The following is a 10283-nucleotide window of genomic DNA, read 5'->3' as shown; positions in this document are numbered from 1 at the left end:
ACATAAAACATAAATGAAATCATACAGAATTTCTCCATAGCTGCCACATTGATCTGGATTTTATGGCTCTCACTATTCAAGATTTCAAGAGACATTGTATATTAGATTTATTTTCTACCGATGACACTTTTTCCCCATTTTTCATATAAAAAATTGTCTTTCAGTTATGTTGGGAATTATGTATATTTTTTTAATTTTAGACTATTTAAAACAGTCCTTATTTAAAATTATTTTAATGGAATGCTAATTAATTTTAAAATTAATTTAATCACAGAAGATTTTTGTTTTCGCTATCAAACAATTTGTTAAAGAAAAATCTTGCGGGGGCGTAATCATCAGAAATCTTTTCTAGGAGGTGTTTTTCTGTTCATTTTTTTAATTAATGGATATTAAAAATTGATAAAAGAACGCTTAAATTATCACAATTTAAAAAAAAACTCATAGCCGTTAAGTAAGCATCTTTTGTCAATATTTTATGCAGTTTAAGATTTAATGCTATTTTTTCTAACGTATAAAATTCCTGTATGACGTTTGATATTTATTCTAACGTTTGATGTCACTTTTCAAATTTTTAACGTGTCTTTTAACAAAGTTTTATGTTGCTTTATAGCTTTTCAAATTGTTTTATGTTTATTTTGACATTTGACGTTTTTTTTTCTAAAGTTTGACGTCTTTTAAACGTTCGAAATATTTTTTTAAGTTCCTTTTTCGCTTTATTCTTAGTCTGGAAATAAGCTTTTCTGTCCCCTAGAAAAAACTCAAACTACCTGACTTTTATGGGTACACAAATCGCAAAGAAAACTCTTCTTAACTACGCCACTGATTCATTGACAAACTAAACTCCAGTATAAGAGCTGAGTACAGTCACGAAAATTCATTCTTTTCCACTTTTGTTTTTATTCTCAAAAGAAAACTCATGACTTGTGCAATGTTGGATCAATATGAGATTGTCGAATCATATTTGAAAATCTCACAAGGATTATATTTATGCCAGAGTGAACACACAAATATTGAAATTTTCAATTTAATCATTTTCCACATACACAAACTTTCCTATATATATCTCATCGAGTGTGAAACTAAATAAATCCTTATGAGAGGTGCACAGAAATTGTGGAAAGGAAGATTTTCACAAATATCAAGATTGTGGAGGATTTTAGCGGCGAAGAAAAAAACTTAAAATAGTTTGCAGAGATTCTTTGAAGAAGATGCACTCTTTAGCACGTTTCCATCGTTACCAAGTTTCCATGCCGTTGTAGGATTTCCATTGAAATGATTTCACCGCAATCTTTTTCAAGAAATTCAAGAGAAGATACGGCTTATCAGAAACTATATAGATGTGTGTAAAGTTGCGCGAACTCTATGCGATATCTTATCATTTTTGCGATAAAGCTTGATTAAAGGTGCGGAAGAACAATTTATCCATTGATGTTGGCAGTATATTTTGTGCTTCAGTCGCTTCAGTATTTAGAGAAGGAGTCCTGATGAAAGGTGTGGGGTTTATTTTAATTCTCAGTTGTTTGTGGAGTTATTTCCTCTATGAGTAAGTTGAATAAATATGTATTCTATTTATTACCTATGCCGTGAGGTTTATTCTCAAATAATAACTTAAAAGTTCATCGTGAAAATTCCTCGAAAAGTGCCGTATTTTTTTCTTCTAAGAAAATATATGTATATAAATAAAATTATGTACAGGTAGTTAAGGTCCCCTTAATTTTTATTCCACAGTGCAAATGGTCAAAGTTATCCTGGAAGAAATATTACAAGGCTGGAAAGTTTCCTAAAGGAGGAAAATCTTGATAAAAAGAACATAACTATTTTAGACTTCAGCGATAATCTTGTGATAACGATTGAAGATACAACAGTGTTCATAGATTTTGCTAGACTGAGTGTTCTAAACTTAAATAACAATTTTGGATTTCATTTTAAGAAAAATAGTACGGGGCTAGAAAGTTCAACAGTGAAAATATTCAGCTGTGACAAATGCAACATAACAGAAATTCGAAGCAATACATTCAGCGAGTTACCAAAACTACAGACGCTGTCGCTCAAAGAAAATGGCATGAATAGCATAGAGGCTGATGCTTTTACGAGAAACACTGAACTTGTGGACCTATCACTCCAAGGCAATGAATTTGTTGAATTACCGGAAAAGTTGGTTGAAAATCTGAATCTGAAATCCCTCTTCTTCGACAATAACAGCTTGTACAACTTTCCCGAGGCGAAACCCTTTCTAATTAGCAAAACTTTGGAGGTTTTCACGTGCAGCGCCTGTGGAGTTGCTGTAATATACAAGAAGACATTTACCCAAGTACCACAGCTTCGGGTACTCAATCTGCAATGGAATTTCATACATCATGTCCCTGATTTAACTTTCACTGCTACACCACATTTGCAGCAGCTCAATTTGGAATTTAACAATTTAACCAATGTCCCGCTCGAACCCATTGAGGAGTCTGCTGAACTTGAAGAAGTCTGCCTCGATGGGAATCCAATTGAATGGACTGAAGATTTTCCAGTATTCATCGAATTGTATCAGAAACGCGAATTAAGGGGTGAAAATTGTAATAAAAATGAAACAATCTTCCTGAGTAATACGGTCAAATATTTAACAACTCCTCCAAGCACAACAAAGTCGACCGAAAGTCCGTTGGAAATTCAGGCAGCTTCTGTGAATCCAACACTTCTGGACGCCCTGATTGCTACCTATTTGCTTGTTTGTATCATCCTGGAGGGACTCATATTTGCCTTCATAAGCCTCTACTTGGCAAGGATTGTCCGCGCAAGTTCCAAAGAATTTGATTATTCAACGACTGTGCTCAATCCAAGCGATATTTATAAAATAAATTAAATTGTAAAAACTAATTAACCTTTGTATTTAAAATTACTGTTACTTTATTACGATGCTTTCGATCTGATTTATTTCTTTCATCAACTGTTGATATTCTTTTTGGGATTATAGGTTCATAAAGTCATACAGAAAATTCATCAAAGATTTCAGGATGGAGAAGAGATGATTAGAGATTAATTAAAAATTCACCCAAATCGCTAATAGAAAACACAATGAGAAAATTTTCAAAAAGTAACATAAGTACAAAAAATCTATTTATTTTTATTCTTTTTTTGTGCTAAATATATGTAAAAGCAGAAAAATATAAAAAAAAAGTCAAAAAAAAACAATTCATTCACTTCAAGAAATACTCTTCTTTAAATAAACTGCATTGAATTTATTGGTGGTTGAGATCAGTGCCTAGTATATAGATGCGCTATACAATTTTAATTTAATTATTATTTTCCATTATTTAGGGAGCAATTTTGGACAAAATAAAATATATTTTGTCTTTTGTGAAGTCTACAAAAGACATTTTATGAAGAGCAATTTTGAATAAAATATCTTTTGGGAGACTTTTGATATATTTTATCGCCTTTTGTGACGTGTTTTTCTTTCGAGTGGAGAGTTTACAGATGGAAAAAATAAGAAGAAGATAACATTCCTATTAGGTTATGTTTACGTTTGGGGCAATTGAACAATCTGAACTGAATCAATTTTTAGGGAAATTCAAGTCAAGCATGGTGTAGTCTATTAGGTACCCCAAGGATGTTGGGAAGACCAAAAAACCATCTGGCTTTTAGCTCATCAGTTCGATTTTCATAACACCAAGAAAATGTTAATGAGTCACTCTGATATGATTGTTTTACATGAATTGATTGACTCATATTTATTGAATTAATTAGCCCTAACATATTTCGTTTTTGCACATAAAAATTCGCATCGGGAACATAGAGAAGGGATCTCTGACCCAAAATCCTGATTATATAGGGTTAGAATTTGTCAGCGGTCTCCCAAATTTTTGCCGGAGACACAGAAATTCTCCATAACATTTTTGCCCAACACCGCGAAAAGGGAAAATGGACACAGCTAAATTGGCTAAACATATCATTCCACAAATTCCATTTGCACAAAGCTTCACAATTAACCGAAATTGCATTATTATCCATTGCTATTTCGAGAAACATGATAGAAAACTCTAAAAAATGCAACGCGTAAACACCAGTTTGACAAAAGATTTTGATTTTATAAAAGCACCTCGACGAGATGCTTGTAAAACTCAAAATATTTCTTGTGTAATGTAAAAATTATTTTGTGCAAAATTACAATTCTCCTATAAAAATCTTTTGCGGAGACGTTCTCACAAGATTGTCAAAAGATTGACACAAAAAATCTTTGTCTTTTGTCTAAAATTGCATTAAACGTCAAAATTTTTCAGTTTTTCAAAATATTTCACCTTTTATTGTACCTAAAATTGCAAAAATTTCTTTTGTGGAGAGATTGACAAAAGTTTTAGAGAAATATTTTGTGCAAAATTACATTTAATGTCAAAATATTTTGTATTTTCAAAATATTTTGTCTTTTATTTTGTCCAAAATTGCTCCCATTTATATTATGTTAATCAAAAAGTTGTCTTTAGATCTTTTTTGAGGACCTTCAATATTGATTAATAAATTACTCAACTTTTTTTTTTACAAAAATTTGTCATTTTTCTATGTTAACTTTTAACGTTTCACGTTTCTTTTTTAAGAATTTGACATAATTTATGCTGCTTATTTTCCAAAACTTAACATATTACCACGGTCCAGACGTTTCTTTAAAATGTGTGTCGTTTTCTTTATATTTAAAATGTTTAATATTTCCTTTTTTTCTCCTAATTAAATGTAAGTTTTGATGCTTGAAAATAATTTCTTTTGACTTTGAAAAAAGCCTTTACTCTGGCTTCTCTTCAGTCTCAAATAATAGAAAATCCTAACTTCTTCCTTAACTTAAAAAAAAAGGTTTAAACATTCAAACAACCTCCTTAGCTACGCTCTGATATAGATATTCATTCAATCTTAATATTTTCTTCATTTATTCCCTTTATACCTCAATTATTATTATTAGATTTGTTTTATTTAGGTACTTTTTATACGATATATGTACCTCAATTAATTAAATTTTGGTTTGATACTTAAGATTAAACAAAAAAACAGTCTCAGTCAGAATAATTTTTTTTGGTTTCTTCTTTCCCTGCAGTTTTTCTCCTGTAACACTCATTAGATCTGAGGTGAAGTTTTTTCATAAAAAAAAACTAATTCAGTTCTGAAAGTAGCTAAAGCAAGAAGTTTCTAAAATTGTGATATCTGATATTAAATTGCAAATATTAAAGATTTTAACCCTTTGAATTAAAATATGGAAAAAATTATTGAAAAAATAAATGAAATACAAATTATTGTGAAGCTTTTGGAGGAAAACCTCTTGTTTCCATTATTTCTTGACATCATAGAAGAATGCTGAACGTTATAACTGAAATTATTTTCTTCATCATCAGCATCTAAAGGTGCATTAGGTAATGTACCATCGATATTCTGATTCATTGTTAAAAGTTTTTGATTTTTTTTCGTTGGAAAATTAGAAGATTCATCTGATTTTCCGTGTAAAATCTCCACTTCTTCCCTATCTTCATTTAATCTTCTTGTCGAATTTTCTTCTGGTGTTGTAGGAGTTGTTGAACTCTTTTGAATTTGTTTGCATTTTTCTTCAATTTTGCGCTGTTCTTCGATTTTGCGCTGTTCCTCAATTTTGCGCTGTTCTTCGATTTTGAGCTTTTCTTCATTTTTGCGCTGTTCCTCAATTTTGCGCTTTTCTTCAATTTTGCGCTGTTCGATTTTCAATTGATTTTTTATTTCTTTTACAATATCTTCCTTTTCTTTATCAACTTTAATATAATCAGGACATGTTTTACCTTCCAGGAGCTTTATGAAATTTTCCGCCTCCATTTTGCCCCACATAGCAATTTCCGTTGCATTAATCAGTGTGTAGTTAATGCAGAGCTTTTTGGGTAGAATTGATGAGTTAAAAAGATGAAATGGAAATTCCTCGAGATTTCCCAATAAATTCAATTCATCAATTGATGCCGAAAGATTTAATTCTTTGCCAAAAGCAGCCAATTTGTGTCCTTCTATATTGAAAATTTCAAGTTTTGGGACGTGCTTGAAGGTGTTTTCGTGTAAAATGAAAATGTTGCAGTCGGTGCACGTTAAATTTCTCAAACTTGGAACAATCTTTAGTTGACTTTTGCGATGGGGTAAATCGTAAGGAAGTACCACATCCAAATTCCGGAAGCTCAATGATGCAGCCCCATAGAGTAAATCTAGGGGATTCCCATTGAGGGTGAGTGTCTGCAGTGCAACGTTGTGATGGAAGACTGCCAAAGCGATATGCGTGATTTTATTGTTTTTCAATTCCAGACGCCTCATGTGTGGTGTGTAACTGAAAGTTTCCTCATAAATTGCATCAATGCCGCATCCGTTGCACTGAAACTCTTCCAATTGTTCATAAAATGTGAATGGTACTCGGGGTTGGAAGTTGAATAGACTGTTGCCATCCATCACGAGAACACTGAAGTTGTCGTGGTGTGTTTGAAAATAATCCGGAAAAACGAATGTTATATTGCGATCGCTAAGATCCACAATTCTATCCTGGAATGTATGTAAACGTATTAGGTGTACCCTATCGGGTTGAACGGTTTGCATAAGTTGCATCATAAGGGATGCATTCTTCTGTACAGCACACTCAGCACCCAATGCTCTTGCAAAGTACACCGTCATGAGCTTCCAATCTTCAGATGTTCCCTCAATGGGATTGTAGTCGAAGCAGAGGTGCTCAATTGAACTCATCTGGATTACCTTTCGTGGAATTCGCTTCAATTTATTCCAATCAACATCTAGACGAGTTAGAAAATGATTATTCTTGAAAGCATGATCATCTATCTCTTCCAATGCACAATGACGCATTTCCACCGTTAAAAGTGATTTGCATTTGGCGAATATTCCATCAGTAATGACGCTGCTTCTAGAGCAGTTGTTGCAGTTGAAACTCTCCAAATCGGGCTGATTCAGTTCAGTACCTTTTTCAGATTTAAAAAAAAAATTGCATGAGATTTTTTTTAAACCACACCTCTTTATCTAATTGCATGAGATAAGAAATGAAAAAACGACTGTTAAGAAAGTAAGCAAATATACTTATAAGATCTTATATTTAAGAGCTTATTTGATAAAAATAATATTCAAGACGTGTACAAGACTATATATAGACTATCGATCAATTTATTAGCAAATACTTTTAAATCAATATTTGATTTCTTCTTAACATTCACAGAATGTTAAGATATTAATCATGGAGACGCTTGGTAGTCAGAAAATCCGTTAAAAACTATAAAAAGCTCTATTAAAGTTTTAAAAGAAAGTGATTTTGAGAGATTATATCGATTATATAGAAGTCTCCATCTTAATATATAGCAAACGAAAAAAAGACAATGGAGACGCCGAGTCAAATAACTTTTCCTAAATGCAAAAAATGGAGATGGAGCCGCCTGGTAATAATTTGAAAGTTAAAATTTCATGAATAAAATCCCAGTGGGGACGCCGGGTTGAAATATTCGGGTTGAATATCCCTCAAATTAAATTTAAAATCATTCAGTAAAGAAGAAATTTGTTAAATTTATACTAACCAGTTAAATTTAAAGGATTGTGCGAGAGATCCAAAGACATCAGACCTGGAATAGTGAGATTGAATCGTCTAATTCTGTTGTGGCTCAAATTGATATGATACAGCATCCCTATGCGTGATAGAGCCTCCGGTGAAATGATCTCAATATTGCATCCAATGCAATCAAATCTAACCATGTAGCGCGTGCGAATAAAAGGACGCTTCACGTTAAAATTGAAATCATTGTGGCACAAATGAATAAACATAAGGCTGGGCATGTGGTTAAGCACTCCCTCCGCATTGAAAGACTTTAATTTATTCCGCCGCAAATCAAGACGATGAAGAAATTTATTTTCCTTAAATGCATCCTCATGTATGGTCCAAAGTGGATTGTCCTGAATTACAACTTCCCTCAAATGGGGCAACTTGGAGAAGTTTTCCTTGAAAATCTGAGAAATGTTGCATTTGATGCAGTGAAATGTCTGCAAATGTGGATCATCGAGGGCAACGTCATTCTCAGGGAAAGTATATTCCGTATTTCCATTCAAGATTAATTTATGGACAATTGCAGAAGCATTTCTCAGAATGTGCCTATCGAGCTCTCGTCTATTCCTATTTGATAGATCCAATGCAAATCTTTCCACGGGAATTTCCGATATGTCTAGGTCACCCCCCTTAGACGTATCAGCCTCACTAGCAGTAGCGCATAATCTGTAGATAAACATGTAGGTATGTAAAGGAAATGTATTAATGAATAGAAGCTTTACATGAACTTTTGCGTTAAATTTTAAATCAATTTCCGTTAAAGATAATGTTGCTTTATTAATGGAAAATTGGGATTGTAATTAATAAATTTTGTAACGCAGGATCTAGAAAAAATTATGGTTAGTTTGACTGTTATAAAATCGTTGACTAGTGCTAATTTTTATCCTTTAGAGAGGAAGTTTTATCAGTAAAACATTGATTTTTTTAAATTATTTTATCAGGAAAAATGTTCCAATTCTAAATTTGTTTTAGACTTAATACGTTTAGATAAGTTTTCCAGCAATAAATTACATAACACGAAAAGCCCCTTTTTTTCAGAGAATTAATATAGATTTCTAATCTTTCTGTGGGCCTGGGGTGCAGTGGATAGAGCGCTTGAGTGCGCATCCAAAGGTCGCCGGTTCGAATACAGAACCCGGCAACGCGCCCCATCCGCCAACGTGCAATTAGATCACGTTGATCGGTTGGATCAGGAGATTGATACACTCCTATCCGTAAAATGGCCCACACGTGGTAGTATCTAGCAAGGCCGCCCACTACTTCTCCGCAAGGAGAACAACAACATCATATAGGGTGGCCGGCCCTGTTCCTATATGGGACGTAGCGCCAAAATATTTTTATTTTTTTTTCTAATCTTTCTAAGTGAGGCACTCAGCCCTACCTTCCCCTATCATTTAACCAGAATTGTGCAACATAATTCAACAGAATATTATTCATTCAAAAAACATTCTTATACTTAATGAATTTTAGTCATATTCAGGGAATTTTGAGATTTATAAAAAAAAAATTAAAACGTTTTCTGAAGCAGCTACAAATCGTACAAACTGAATCTTTCCACGTCATTAAACTGATTTAGAGTAAAAATCAAATTTTTCAAAGAATTTTCTACTAAAAATAGTGATAAAAAAAAGCTTACGAAAAGATGAAAATTAGTAAACAGCTGCATATCCTTTGATATCCTTTAACCATATTTTGTTCATTTACACTGTTTTTTAAAGAAAAAAATTAAGAATTTAATTTTTGAATAAATTCTAGCAGACAAACGGACACCAAACTGTTCGTTCATAACCACTTGATAAGACTGAATGTAGCTGATGACTTCATGGGTGTATTTATAAAAAAAACATAAATACATATGTGATAAGGCAAATAGGTGATTAGATAAAAGTTTTTCATCGCAAATACTAATATCTGCCTGTGAACGATGTAAACTTTATTTTCTTTCCAACAAAAAGCTCTCAGATTTTTTGAATTAAATTTATTTCCACTAAAATATATTATCTACAAAGCAACAGGCATGAATAAGATTTCTTTTTCTTCACATCATTTTCTTTACTGATTGATTGACTAGATTGTTTGGCGGTCGGTTTGGGCTCTTCGGCTAATTCTCCAATTTTAAACTTCTTTAAATCCTTCACAGCATCACTTGAGTGTCCGAAATCATTGAAAGCTCTCGTTCCATCCTTGCCACCCCATTCAAGGATCAAATCATCTCCACCTGGATGCTGGAAAAATGATCAAAGGATTTTTTTTACAAATTTAATATTGTTGAAAAATAATTAAATAAAATAAAAACTTAAATTTCATAGAAAATACTTCTTTTAAATATCCCGTCACATTGTACACTGAGTCTTTAATTATCAACCAACATTCTCGACCATTTTTCCCATCTCTTTGAGATACCTCCTCCTTTGTAAATCGGTGAGACATTGCAGCTAAATTTACTGAAGACAGTGCAAAATGATCAATTATTTTATAGAGAAGTGGAGGAGTGCTCAAATCTGAGCATTAATCAAAAATCTTTTCGTTCCTCAACGCACGAAATTGCTTATCTATCTTCCTCTTTTTATTGTTTCAAAGTCGAGACAAGGCGTCTCAAAAGTGATTTTAAAAAATAGTATAGAGATACAACTTTACGTGATAATTGTCATACGAAGATTATTGATATCAGGAACATTATTGATTAAAAACTTAAGCGTGCCAAAATGTAGTTTGA

General features: G+C 32.5%; 5 protein-coding genes across 5 annotated transcripts in view; 1 reads left to right on the top strand and 4 right to left on the bottom strand.

The window, feature by feature from the left end:
* LOC129791558 (trifunctional purine biosynthetic protein adenosine-3) overlaps positions 1-10283 on the bottom strand; it is a 1078967-nt gene that overhangs the window by 226880 nt on the left and 841804 nt on the right. The gene's annotated exons all lie outside the window — the stretch shown is intronic.
* Positions 1-10283, bottom strand: part of LOC129791559 (potassium/sodium hyperpolarization-activated cyclic nucleotide-gated channel 3) — a 1048222-nt gene that overhangs the window by 337239 nt on the left and 700700 nt on the right. The gene's annotated exons all lie outside the window — the stretch shown is intronic.
* LOC129791602 (leucine-rich repeat transmembrane protein FLRT3-like) lies at positions 1421-2865 on the top strand. Its single transcript, XM_055829832.1, has 2 exons — positions 1421-1543; positions 1729-2865. The coding sequence occupies exons 1-2, from the start codon at positions 1485-1487 to the stop codon at positions 2849-2851; spliced, it is 1182 nt and encodes a 393-aa protein (XP_055685807.1). The 5' UTR covers positions 1421-1484; the 3' UTR covers positions 2852-2865.
* Positions 3089-9379, bottom strand: LOC129791574 (uncharacterized). The gene is made up of 3 exons (XM_055829795.1): positions 9204-9379; positions 7545-8233; positions 3089-6941 (listed from the first exon to the last, which is right to left on the bottom strand). The coding sequence occupies exons 1-3, from the start codon at positions 9254-9256 to the stop codon at positions 5218-5220; spliced, it is 2466 nt and encodes an 821-aa protein (XP_055685770.1). The 5' UTR covers positions 9257-9379; the 3' UTR covers positions 3089-5217.
* Positions 9537-10107, bottom strand: LOC129791643 (cytochrome b5). Its single transcript, XM_055829897.1, has 2 exons — positions 9884-10107; positions 9537-9792 (listed from the first exon to the last, which is right to left on the bottom strand). Exons 1-2 carry the CDS (start codon positions 9995-9997, stop codon positions 9565-9567), a joined length of 342 nt encoding a protein of 113 aa, XP_055685872.1. The 5' UTR covers positions 9998-10107; the 3' UTR covers positions 9537-9564.

Source organism: Lutzomyia longipalpis, chromosome 3, assembly GCF_024334085.1.
Source record: "Lutzomyia longipalpis isolate SR_M1_2022 chromosome 3, ASM2433408v1".
Taxonomy (NCBI): Eukaryota; Metazoa; Arthropoda; class Insecta; order Diptera; family Psychodidae; genus Lutzomyia; species Lutzomyia longipalpis.
Note: the sequence above shows the minus strand (reverse complement) of the source record. Positions and strands in the feature narration are given on the sequence as shown.

Excerpts from the sequence above, each read along its gene's own strand:
- LOC129791643 (XM_055829897.1), bottom strand. The coding sequence starts at position 9,997 with ATGTCTCACCGATTTACAAAGGAGGAGGTATCTCAAAGAGATGGGAAA. Across the intron at positions 9,793-9,883 it reads TGACGGGATATTTAAAAGAA|CATCCAGGTGGAGATGATTT; the intron begins GTATTTTCTATG and ends TCATTTTTCCAG.
- LOC129791574 (XM_055829795.1), bottom strand. The coding sequence starts at position 9,256 with ATGGTTAAAGGATATCAAAGGATATGCAGCTGTTTACTAATTTTCATC. Across the intron at positions 8,234-9,203 it reads TTACTAATTTTCATCTTTTC|ATTATGCGCTACTGCTAGTG; the intron begins GTAAGCTTTTTT and ends GTTTATCTACAG. Across the intron at positions 6,942-7,544 it reads CAATCCTTTAAATTTAACTG|GTACTGAACTGAATCAGCCC; the intron begins GTTAGTATAAAT and ends AATCTGAAAAAG.
- LOC129791602 (XM_055829832.1), top strand. The coding sequence starts at position 1,485 with ATGAAAGGTGTGGGGTTTATTTTAATTCTCAGTTGTTTGTGGAGTTAT. Across the intron at positions 1,544-1,728 it reads TGGAGTTATTTCCTCTATGA|TGCAAATGGTCAAAGTTATC; the intron begins GTAAGTTGAATA and ends TTTATTCCACAG.